General features: G+C 41.8%; 1 protein-coding gene across 1 annotated transcript; it reads right to left on the reverse strand.

The window, feature by feature from the left end:
• Window positions 1-6,181: 6,181 nt before the first annotated feature.
• Window positions 6,182-6,724, reverse strand: LOC108913003 (prostatic spermine-binding protein-like). The gene is made up of 2 exons (XM_018718452.1): window positions 6,385-6,724; window positions 6,182-6,315 (listed from the first exon to the last, which is right to left on the reverse strand). Exons 1-2 carry the CDS (start codon window positions 6,722-6,724, stop codon window positions 6,182-6,184), a joined length of 474 nt encoding a protein of 157 aa, XP_018573968.1.
• Window positions 6,725-13,227: the final 6,503 nt, after the last annotated feature.

A 13,227-nucleotide genomic window follows, 5' to 3' on the forward strand; every position in this document is an offset into this window, starting at 1 on the left:
GGCCTTGCGGAGCTTGTCCAGTATCGCGTTGATGTACGGTAACGGGTAGGCGTCTTTCTCGGTAACCTCGTTGACTTTTCGGAAGTCGATGCAGAATCGAGGTTTTCCATCCTTTTTGCGGACGATGACGACGGGTGAACTCCACGGGCTGTCGGACGGCTCTATTATCCCGTTGTGCAGCATTTCATCAACCTCCTTGTTGATAATGTCCTGCATTTTCGGGTTTTGCGGGTGGTACCTTTGTTTGATTGGTTCGGACTGTGACAGGCGGATCTGGTGTTGTATTAATCCGGTAGTACCACGTAAATCCTTGAAGCTAGGTAACTCGGTCTCCAGGAAGGATTTTAGCTTCTCTTCTTCCGTTGGGGTTGGGGTTGACGACAGAACCTCCAAGGGATCTACATTGGGGCTTGGTGTCGACGAGATGACGGTATTATCCAGGATAACGGTGGCAGCGGACGGATTTATCAGGAAATTGTGCTTGCGAAGGATGTCCATTCCTAGCACAACATCGTAGGCCAAATTTGCGAGATACCATAGCCTCTCATCAAATTCTTTACTCCCTATCCGGAATTGGATCTGGTAAACTTCGGTTACTGTCACCAAATTACCATTTGCTAGCTGAACGGCTGGTGCGGTAGCGGTCTCATAGTGTAGGCCCAGTTGGCGGATTCGATCTTCTACATGTGAGCGTGCAGCTCCGGTGTCTATCAGGGCCAGGAAGGTCTTTCCTTGAATCCGGATTGGTACGTGCGGTCGATTGTCCGAGTGGTGGGCGGATATTGTTTGCGAGGCAAGACTAGGGCGGAACGGTACAGGCCTCGTAACGGTACGGTTCCGGTCTAGTTTTCCGACTGGAAACACGGGCAGTCCCTAGTCATGATTCCAGACTGTCCACATCTGGAGCAGAAAAGGCGGGGCGGTGCTCGGCATTGACTTCGAAAATGTCCACTCTTCCCACAACGCCAGCAGATAGCGTTTCGGTCAAAAGGGACGTTGGCGGCGGAAGTTGAAGGTTGTGCCTCTGGTGCACGGACGTCTCTCCTGTTCTGCGGTCTAATCGGGGTTGTCTCACTTGGTCTTTGTTCTGGTCAGGTGGTTCTTGGCGGATCAGATCTCACTGACGGAGATGTCTGGGTCCTTGCTGGTGGTGGTGTTACGGGTGGTCGGACAGTTACTGGTGCCTGGTTGCGGACGAAGTTAGGCGGAGATGGCGCGGTTGGTTTGGTAGGTCGGTTAGCCGCGATCTCTGCAGAGCTTCGTATTCTTCCACTTGACGAATCAGGTCACGAGGACTCTGGATCTCGCTTTGGCGGATATACTGTCGGTATTCAGGAAGCAAATTTCCATACAGTCGTTGCAGGGCTCGGTCAGACGAGAATCCTCCATGTAGGCGTAGCACAGTCTGTAAGGAGACTATGTAGTCTCGGCCTGACACCCCTACTTTCTGGCGGTGCTGAAATATTTGTTCTTCCAGGAACGATTCATAATTGGCCGGCAGGTAAAATTGTTTGAAGTCGCCAATAAAATCGTCCCAACTGTTCCATAAGTCGCGGTTGTTCCGGTACCAGGCTAAAGCGTTGCCTTGAAAGATTTCATACAAGGCGGGTAAGATGGCTGACGTTGGTATGTCGCTGTGTTCCTGGAATTCCCAGAGCTTCTCCAAGAACTCCACGGGATCGGTCCTTCCGTTGAAGTGCAGGTCCCACTTCCTTACTCTTTCGCATACTGTACTAATGCCGAGCGGGGCAGAAGGGTTGCTGACCAGCGGTCCACTTGCTGTGGTCGGCACGACAAGCGGCGGTGGCGGTGGTATGAAAGCGGGGGCGGCGTGCCTTGGTTGCGGTGAAGCACAGCCGTCCTTAATGAACCTCACCAGTCTTTTCTTCTTTTCTTCCACGGTTCCGGAGATGTCTAGGCGGAATTTCTCCAGTTCCATGTCTAGTTGTTCCTTTCTGAGCTTATATATCCAGCTCAGTCGGAAATCTGTCAAGACGGAGCTTCCGGCTTCTACGGCTGGTTCGGGGTCGGACAAGATTCGGGTTTCTTCGCTGAACATCATGCCTGCTTCTGGTCTTGGTACGGTGATGGCTGCGGAGCTCTCCAGTTGCACGTCTGCTCGGTCTGCGGTCTCAGAACCAACTCCCCAGGTGCTATCTCTTCAATGTTTCAGCGGTTCGGTCTGAAACTATCAGCGTTAGATCTGCGCCTTCGACTTACTGCCAAAGGAGGGGTCACAAGCCAGGTACGGGTTGACACCGGATTTTCCGAAATTCCGGGTAAAATCCGGCGTGGCGGGTTTGGTCTCTAATATATGGTCGACCGGAATGCCAGGGATCGCCGAAGGCAGATTTCACCAAATTTCAGTCAGATTTGTGAGTTTGGTAAACGGTTTTCCAGAACGGTTCGTCGGATCGGGATGAAATCAACGGCACTCGATTCTACGTCCCCAAGTTCCTATTCCACGAGGGGTCACACGCCTTGTAAAAATTTCGACCGGAGTCGCCAAGAGCTCCGGGCAAAATCCGGTAAGGCGGTAAAAAACGGTCTGGACGATGTCTTGGGGTTCTAACGGCTTGCTGCTTCTGGTTTTTCTTGGTTTCGGCTTCCCACTTCGCTACGGCAGATCTATCTTCGGAACGGCTGGTCGGATTCAACTGCCAGTGGGACCAATCGATTCCTGGGGTCGAATTACCATGACAACGATACCCCACACGGATATGTTCGGATCGGGTTCCTTCGGGCACTTTCGGAAAAGTTCGGGCGGAGTTCGGATTTTCTGGTCGAAAGTGCAACCTTCTCGTGTCCTAGCACTCTTGAAACCTCGCTTCGATCGCCAATTTCCTGGCGCGTTGTCAGATGGCTTCTGACGTCTTCGGCGGGGTTCGGAACGGTTCGGAAACGGTCGGATTCTCCAAATCTTCACTAACTCTCTCTTTTAGGTTCCTGCTCGGGCGCCAAATTTGTGACGTGCTTGGTTGGTATTTTCGTCGTTCGTCACTATGACGCCTAAGCCACGGTAATTTCCTCGGGCGCCAGTTTCTGTTTAAAGTGCAGAAACACCACTACGCGGGCGGCTGCAGTGAAGACACGGTATGCCCAGAGGGTCGAGAGAGAGTTAGACTTCACACAGGAATAAAAGTCACACAGTTGGTATATATTTACATTTATTTAGTCCAATTCTACCTATTTACACTATGTTACTCTACATCTATTGCTAAACGGTGGCAAATGACTATGGTTATATACAGGAGTTACTACGAAGAATGGTGAAATAACGGTGCGGTGTTAAACGGTGACCTAACAAAAGCAATGCATACAGAATTAGCGGCACTAGTAAAACAAGCGTGAATATGACGGCGTGCAGATACCAGGGGGCGGGGTGAGGAATCAACAAAGCTAGCAAGAGCTAAAAGCTATATATACAGTAAAGGCTTGGCTACTATCTCTAAAATAAACAGAAATACAGTTTAAGAATAATAGGTTTCCTTGGCACTGGTATGTGGCTGGCAGGCTGAAACAGACAAAATTGATTAGCGCCGACCTGCGTTTCAACTCATAGAGCGGATAGGGGGGGGAGAAACACCCTATGACCTGAACGCGCAGCGGGGTCAAGTACACCGGATAATGGCAACAGTGCACCCAACCACGGAGTCGGACGGACGAAGAACAGTATGGTTAATGACGACCTGCGTTTCGACTCATAGAGCGGATAGGGGGGGGGAAGCAACACCCTATGACCTGAACGCGCAGCGGGGCTAAGTACACCGGATAATTGCAACAGTGCACCCAACCACGGAGTCGTACGGACGGATATCTGGAAATACAAAGTATGATTAGTACAAACGGACAGTAGCCAAGTCTTTTACCTATATTCCCTAAACCTTTAACTTACTTCCTTCCCTCGACACGTCTGTACTGTAGGAGCGGTAGAACGGAACTAATTCTGCAGTGCAAATACCTCGCCAGGTCTCTTGTCACCTCAAGAGACTTGCGCGTTGAAGATGCGCGGAACCTAACTTACTTCCTTGATGGTCGGATTGGACGGCCTCTGGTGATGACAGGAGATGGACTGGTTTCTGGCGGCTGCGCGGTTCTGCCAGGCTGGACTTAGCAGAATCTCACCAATTGCTATTGTTGACGTAGTTGGTGCTGGAACGGCTCGACTGGTTGCGACGGCGGCTAGCAGGGAACTGAATTTCCAAATTCAGCTTCTTTCCTAAGTTCCTTGTCTGGCAACGGGCGGCTGCGCAATGCTGCCAGGCTGGACTTGTAAAATTTTACCTACTTCCCGCGGTGACGTCTCGGCTTACTGGAGTTGTTCTCAGGCTCGACTGGTCGCTTCGGTGGCTCGTGAGGAACTGAATCTCAGACGGCAGCTTGTTTGCTGTAGTCGTACGGCGGATCCTGGCGGCTGCGCAGTTTTCCTCAGGCAGGACTTAGTGAAATTCTTACCAATTTCTTACTGGTGACGTAGGTCTTACTTGGAACGGCTGACGGCTCGACTGGACTCTACGATGCCTCGTGGTGAACTGTTTCTCTGACGGGGGCTTAATTCCTAAGCCCTGGCGATGTTTCGGTAGCGGCTGCGTAGTTCGCCTAAGCGGGACTTGTAAAATTCTTACTCAGGCGGTGACGTATTGCTGGCTGGACGGCAGGCTGAAGCTCGGCACGACTGTTCCCTACGCTGGCAGGTCGAAGACTGGCGTACGCGGTGTGAATTTTCAGTCCATCGGCTTGACGCTGTGCGGTGACGGACGGCGTTGGAAATGCCAATAACAATGCCGGTGCGGTAAATTATATTTATTAATAGAATTTAATGAAGAGAAAACAAATGTGGGGTGTCGGAAAATCACTTCGTTACAGCATAATGCCACATTGTATAGTATATGTAACGTATAGTTAAAGACCAACAAAGATGTTTTATTTAAATCGTTCTTTATTAACTGGTTTTCCAGGGGTCCTCGTTAAAACAGCAAGAGTGTAGGAATGTAGTGGTGGATTCTTATAAACCAACTAAACAAAACTTCCACACTGTGCACTATATTTACGTTCGTCTACAGCCAAGTTTCAACTGGAAAACTAAAATTCATGTTAGATTCTACCAACGGCCGGGTAAAAAAATACACATACTATACCTGTAGAAAGGGATTTTGTAAGACGCCCCCAGGCCCTTCTGAGTAAACTTGGAAGTGGCTTTTCTCAATGTAAAGGTTTATTTTACTTGACAGATGACAGGAGTGATAGGGACGATGCGACGATCGTCAGTGATCGAAAAAGTGGAGATAGATCTTCAAGTTTAGGAATCTCGCAGATTTGTACTGCAATGTAATCTTGGTAGAGGTTATTATTTTTAATGAATGGGTAAAGGTTATGTTAAAGTTTACAGTGTTATTTACCTGTCTATATGTTAAGTTAAACGCGGAAAAGCCCGCACCGAAACACCCCTAAACGACGGAGAGAGGACCGGGGGTCGCTTCGCGACCCGAGGCTCGCCTTCGTCAATGGAAGTCGGGGCGGCTGTGTGAGCGAGCATGAGCTCCGCTTCGCAGAGCCCTGTCTTGCGCCAATGTTTTTTAAATCATCATCACCATCATCTACATCACCATCATCTACAGCACTATCATCTACATCATCTACATCACCATAATCTTCAGCACTATAATCTCGAGCACTATCATCTACATCACCATCATCTACATCGCCATCATCTACATCGCTATCATCTTCATTGCTATCATCTACATCACCATAATTGCAGCACCATCATCTACAGCACCGTCATCTACATTACCATCATTTACATCGTCATCATCTACATCGCTATCATCTACATCACCATCATCCATATAACTATCATCAACATCACCATAATCTACATCGCTGTTATCTATATCGCCATCATCTACATCACCATCATCTGCATCTACATCGCCATCATCTACATCACTATCATCTACATCGCCATGATCTACATCACTATCATCTACATCACCATTATCTACATCACCATAATCTACAACACCATTATCTACATCTATATCGCCATCATCTACATCATCTACATCACCATGATCTACATCACCATCATCTACATCACCATCATCTACAGCACCATCATCTACATCACCATCGTCTGCATCGCCATCATCTACATCGCTATCATCTACATAGCTAACATCTACATCACCATAATTGCAGCACTATCATCTACATCACCGTCATCTACATTACCATCATTTACATAGTCATCATCTACATCGTCATCATCTAAATTGCTATCATCTACATCGTTATCATCTACATCACCATAATCTACATCACCATCATCTACATCTACATCATCTACATCGCCATAATCTATATCACCATCATCTACATCACCATAATCTACAGCGCCATCATCTACACCAATATCATCTACATCGCTATCATCTATAGCGTCATCATCTACATCACCATAATTTACAGCGCCATCATCTACATCTATATCGCCATCATCTAGATCATCTACATCTACACTACCATCATCTATACCACCATAATCTACATCGCCATCATCTACATCGCCATTATCAACAGCACCATTATCTACATCATCTACATCTACATCGCCATGGCTTACATAACCATCATCTACATCGCCTTCATCATCATCACCATCATCATCACCTACATCGGCATCATCTTCATCACCATCATACATCACCATCATCACCACCATCTACATCGCCATCATCCACATCACCATAATCTACATCACCATCATCTACATGACCATCATTTACATCGTCATTATCTACATTACCATCACCTGCTACAGCAACATCTATATCTCCATCATCTACACCACCATCAATCTACATCCCATCATCTACATTGCCATTATCCACGCCACCATCATCTATGTCACCATCATCTACACACCATCATTTACATCACCATCGTCTACATCGCCATCATCTACATTATCATTATTTACATCTACATCACCACCATCTACATTACTATCACCATTCAAATGTGGGTCGATTTTGTGAAACATTATGTGTAGAAAGTTTTAAAATGGCATCTAGTTAGTAAATCAAAATTTTTTCATGAATAGGCTTTACTAAATAAAGTAGAAGAAATAAATATGATAAGGAATAATCCATGGGGTCTGTCTTGGATCAATTTTATAGAACATACAGTATAGTGTAAAGCTTCAAAAAACATATTATAAAATTATTCATCACAAACCTCAAAAAAATAAAGTAGAATGAAATAAAAAGAATATGAATACGTTTGAACACCTGCAACCTGGATCAGTTTTGTTGGAACATTCGGTATAAAAATTATCAAAAAAGAATTGTGTTGGTAAACGTAAAATTTTTCATCAATGAACTTTACCAGAGAGTAGAAAAAAGTAAAAAGGTTAAAAAAATATCTGGTTTGCCGCCTTTTTGTTTTGGATTCAATTCTGATGTAGATCATTTTGTACATCCAGCATAAACTTCCAAAAGGGTATCTAGTTAGTAAATATAAAATTTTTCATCCAAAGACTTCAGTACGTAGGTAAGTCAGAAATGGGGAAAAAATAAGTTAAGTTTCAGTCTCCTAATTCTGAAGTGGATAATCTTGTAGAACATACAGTTTTCATACAAAGATTTCAGTACGTAGGTAAGGCAGAAGAAGAAGAAGGTAAGTAAGTTAAGTTTCACTCTTCTAATTCTGAAGTGGATAATTTTGTAGAACATACAGTAAATATACAATTTTTCATTCAATGACTTAAGTACCTACGTAGGTAAAGCAGATATAGGAAAAAAATAAGTTAATTTTCACTCCTAATTGTTAAGTGGATCATTTTTTGAAACATCCAGTATAAACTTGCAGAAGGACATCTGGTTAGTAAATATAAAATTTTTTATTCAAAGACTTCAGTACGTAGGTAAGGCAGAAATGGGAAAAAATAAGTTAAGTTTCACTGTCTCCTAATTTTTCAGTGGGTCATTTTTTGGAACATCCAGTATAAACTTCCAAAAAGGTATTTTGTTAGTAAATATACAATTTTTTATTCAGTACGTAGGTAAGGTAGAAATGGGGAAAAAATACGTTAAGTTTCACTGTCTCCTAATTTTTCAGTGGATGATTTTTTGGAACATCCAGTATAAACTTCCAAAAAGACATCTGCTTAGTAAATATGCAATTTTTCATTCAAAGACCTCAGTACGTAGGTAAGGCAGAAATGGGGAAAAATAAGTAAAGTTTCACTGTCTCCTAATTTTTAAGTGGATCATTTTTTGGAACATCCAATTTTTCATTAAAAGCTTTCAGTAAGTAAAAATAAAGTTGAAAGAGAAAGGAAAATTTTGCCTGTTAATCAGGCTCAATTTTGTGAAACATTCAGTATATGGATTTTCAAAAAGCGAATGGTCAGTTTTCTTCAAAATATTTCAGTAGAGAAAGTAAAAAAAGTAAAATGAATAGAAAAGCCTAGTCCACCTGTGCCAGCTAATTATGAAACATTCAGTACAAAACATCTGGTTAATAAGATATGATTTGTCATAAATATATTGGAATCAATAAACTTTTGAAATATGCATAACACTCCTGATCGTTCGAGCTTCAACGCATTTTTTTTTAGACACTGTAGAAAAAAGTTTTTGAAAAAATATATTTATTCTTTATGAAAAGGTTTAAAAAGATAAATCCGTATATAAAATTAAATTGCGGCAATATGTAAGAAATAAATATTAGGATATCCCATTTTCACCGCTGCACTAACGTCTTTATGTGAAACTTGTCGTCTGTATCTGTATTCTGCCACAAAATCGTCCGTGAAAGATCCAGAATAGTATAAAACAGATAAATAACATTCCACGACCTGGGAGTCTTTAGCTCCAATTTATTTCAATAATTCGCAACTTTTGACGTTTGTGGAATAATACGAATGTAATATAGTAATTAATGAAGCAAATGTACTAATACAAAGGTGAAGGGATTTACGTAATGCTGTTTTCTTGAAAATTAGAAAGAAATATATAACTCTTAGTGGGTACTTAACAGCAAATCGAGAGAAATTCAGCGGGTATACCACGTATGTAGTGGTAGAGCTAATAAAAAATGTAAATAAAAACGTAATGATAAATAAATACCTGTATAGGGTAGCTATGTATTAAAATTTAAAAGAGGCCTAGAAAGATGAAATAACAACAATCCGCGACCCTACGAACGTGTTTAGCTTTTGTGTGAAATTTATTCTGACGTTTCAATCTGACATCAATCGCGATTGTCATGTTTCCGTCGATGGGCGTTGCCGTCTGCCGACACGTTGCATCTCTGTTCCGCGCGAAAAATCGCCGGCAGCCGTCCCGCAAAAGAAAAATTTCACTTAGAATACGTTAAGAAATCGTTTTCAAAATATGACGTTTGGATAAAGAAAGAAACGAAGGGCGCTTCGCGTCCTTCGCCGCCCGCTTCGCGGCTCGCGAAAAGACCCTTTAAGTCCGGCAAATCGCCGTTTTCGCGGTCGAGTGTGGGAGCGAGACGAGATTGCAGATTTTAAAGTAAAGTAAAAAGCGGCCTCATTTCGATTCCGTGTTAATTTCATTAAGCATTGTAAATAAAAACTTTGAAAAATCCATATGGTAAGCAAATAAAACATATTCCTACATAATATTTAAATAAATAAGTAGAAAATAGGGAGAATAAAAAATAAAAAAGCTCCAACCGCTTCATGATTCGAACCGAGGTCCTGTGGATGGACGGCCGTCGTCCAGTCCCTCGAGCTATCCTAGACACACGGTGGGATGTCCTTGTATAAGTTATTTAACGGTCCGCATCGGCTCGAACTCGAAGAAAATTTTGAAACGTTCAAATTCCGTTTTTTCGCCGCGATATTGATCGCGAGGGACGGAAATCGGTCTCGGACGTGAAAATAACGACTCCTACGCCCCGAAAAACGTCTAGAAGAGTGAAATTCCGGAGGGCAATTTTCGGTATCGGACGGTGGGCGTTTCCGACAAGTTGCGTCTCTGTTCCGCTCCGCGCCTAGTCGAGGTGCCCCGGGAAAACCAAATTTTACCTGGGAAAACGCGGGAAAAACGTTAAACGGGTCCGTTAACGGACGCGGGAACGATCACGCGGGGCTTCGCCCCCTGGACGTCGCCGCTTCGCGGCTCGCGTGGAAAGCCTTTGCACATGCAAAAGGCCCCTTCTCGCGGCCCAGCGTGGGAACGAGAGGAGATTGCAGATTTTAAAAATATAGAATAGAACTAGAAAGACGCGCAACCTTTCCCTCGGGCCTTCGGCCCTCGGGCAGCGCGCAGCGCGACCCGAGCACCGCTTCACGGTGCTTTCCTCGCTGGTTAGTAGATATAACATTTAAACACCCTGTACTTTAATTTTTAAACACCCTGTATATAAAAGTATGAGGAGAATGTTTTTTAAAAAAAAGTAGGCCCCGGTCGAGAAAAGAATAAGAAAAGTTTCTTCCAAACTTCCAAAAAGGCATCTGGTTAGTAAATATAAAATTTTTCATCCAAAGACTATGTAGGTAAGGCAGAAATGGTAAAAAAATAAATTAAGACATCTGCTTGACAAATATATAAATTTTCATTAAAAGACTGTAGTAAATAAAGACAAAGCTAAAAGTGAAAAGAAATAAAACTGCCCTTAATTCTATAGAACATCTAGTATATGGATTTTTAAAAAAGCGACTTTTCTTCAAAAGATTTAAAGAAAAAATTTACAAAATGAATAAGGGAAAATCTGGTACACCTGTGTCAGTTTCATGGAACATCCTGTACATAAATCGCAAGAAACGCCTGGTTAGTCGGGTATAAGGTTTTTCATAAAAATATTGCAGACTTCAGTACAAAATATAGAAAAGGAAAAAACATTAAGGAAAGTTTCGTTCTATTGGTAATTTTAATCTGCATCAGTATTGTGGAACACTCAGTATAAAAATTCAAAAGACAACTGGTTAATAAGTATACAATTTTTCATTAAAAGACTTTAGTAAATAAAGACAAAGTTAAAAGTGAAAAGGATAAAAATTGACCGTTTCAGATGTGGATCAATTTTATGGAACACCCAGTACATATATGGATTTTCTAAAAAGCGGCTGGTCAGTAAATATACAACTTTTCTTCAAAAGAGAAAATCTGGTCCATCTGTGTCAGTTTTATGAAACATCCTGTACATAAATTGCAAAAAACATTTGACACCGTGTGTAGAAATATCTATTTGAAAATTTAGGTAGGTAGTGAAATGAGAAAAAAATCCTAGTCCGCCCGTCATTTTTATGGAACACTGGTATATACATTTGCAAAATGCTCTACAATATAAGATTTTTCATAAAAATATTGCGACAATAAATTTTTGAAATATACAGAAGCCTCTAGACCGATAATTTTGACTTGGGTCAGTTATGTAGAACATGCAGTATATGGATTTTCAAAAAAACCTTTTGGTTAGTAACTATATAACTTTTCATGAAAAGATTTAAAAAAAATTAGGAAAAGTGAAAAGATAAGTGAAATCAAAGTTCACCTGTGACATTTTTATGAAACATTCGGTATATACCTTTGCAAAAAGCATGTGATTACTACGATATAAGATTTTTCATAAAAATATTACAATCAATAAACTGAAATAATATATAGGAGCCTCTGGACCGTTCGAGTTTCAACGCAATTTTTTAGACACCCTGTATATAAAAAACCTATTTGAAAATTTATATTTTTTTGTTATAGAAAGGTTTAAAAAGGAATCCATATATAAAATTAAATTACGGCAGCAAGTAAAAAAAAAATCTTGGGGTTACCTCGTCTGAGATTGAACCGCCGACCTTAGGAATACAACGGGACGTTTTTACCGCTGCGCTGTCGTTGCTTCATAAACAATACGTCTGTACTGGTATTTTAATTGTCATTCACAGCTAAATTAATAAACAACTTTTGTAATGCTAAATTTGCATTTTTCTAACACAAAGTCGTCTCGCAAAAGATCCACAATGAGATAACATAGATAAATAACGACATCTTATGACTTGGAAGAGTCTTTAACTCCAACTTATTTCTACTGATTCTTAACTTTTGACGTTTGGGGAGTAATACGAATGCAATATAATAAATTAACGAAGCAAATGTACTAATACAAAGGTTCAAGGGTTTAGGTACTATGGATTGGTTTAAAATTATGTAGTTTTAGAGGGCAAGTACTTACGTTAATTCAGGGGACAGGTATCGTAATCGTAGGCATGTCAAGCGGTAGAGCTAGGAAAATGTAAATAACAACTTAACCTAATAATAAGAAATACCTGTATATATCATGGCGTAGCAATGTATTAAGGTTAAAAAAAAGGCCTAGTAAGGTAAAATAATGGTTCGCCGCGACCATACAGACGTCTTTCGCGTTTGGCATGAAATTATTTTGACATAATTAATCTGACATTTCTAACGACATTCGAATTTTCTCCGAGTGGGCGTCTCTTAAAGCTTCAATCTTTACGCCTTGTGAAATGGTCGTCTGTCGTCGAGGAGACCCCAAAAAAAAGCAAAATTAAATATGAAAACGCGAAAAAAACGTTACAAAAATGCCCCTGAACGACTAAGGACGAACGACTGAGTATCTGTGCCCAGTCGCACGCCGTTTCGAGGCTTGCGGAGAAGGAATTTTGTGGGGCAAATTTCACATTTTTCGGCCTTCCTAGAGAGTGCATTTTAACATATTTACGGCCGCATTTCGAATTCCGCATTTGATTTCGCGGAAAGTTCTACAGAAAAAGTGTGAAATAGGTCCCCAGTCGATAAATATGAGTATTTTCGGCACACTTTTAAATAAAATATCGTAGAAAATAGGGGAAATAAAAAATAAAAAAGCCGTATCCGCGCGCAATTCGAGGCGATCGCGACCGTCAGATTTCAGCGGTAGGGCGTGTCGGACTCGTGCGTGTCACACAAAAGATAGGCCGCACCCCCTCGCAGAGCCTGGGGAAATCGGAAAATTCAGCGATAAGGCGTCGAGGAATCGCGTTCTAAATACGACGTTAAGACGCGGAAAGAATATTCTAATAGATAATACGTAATGTAATTCTGCCTACGATTTATAATGTAATCCTTATAACCCACAATGTACAAATATTACAGACAGAGAACTATAAGATACAATAAAATTAATTAAACTTATGGGTTACAATCTTTTGTCAGAATAACTATATACAACACATTCAGAACTAAAAATTAT

This window comes from Anoplophora glabripennis, unplaced genomic scaffold, assembly GCF_000390285.2.
Source record: "Anoplophora glabripennis isolate ALB-LARVAE unplaced genomic scaffold, Agla_2.0 scaffold1299, whole genome shotgun sequence".
Taxonomy (NCBI): Eukaryota; Metazoa; Arthropoda; class Insecta; order Coleoptera; family Cerambycidae; genus Anoplophora; species Anoplophora glabripennis.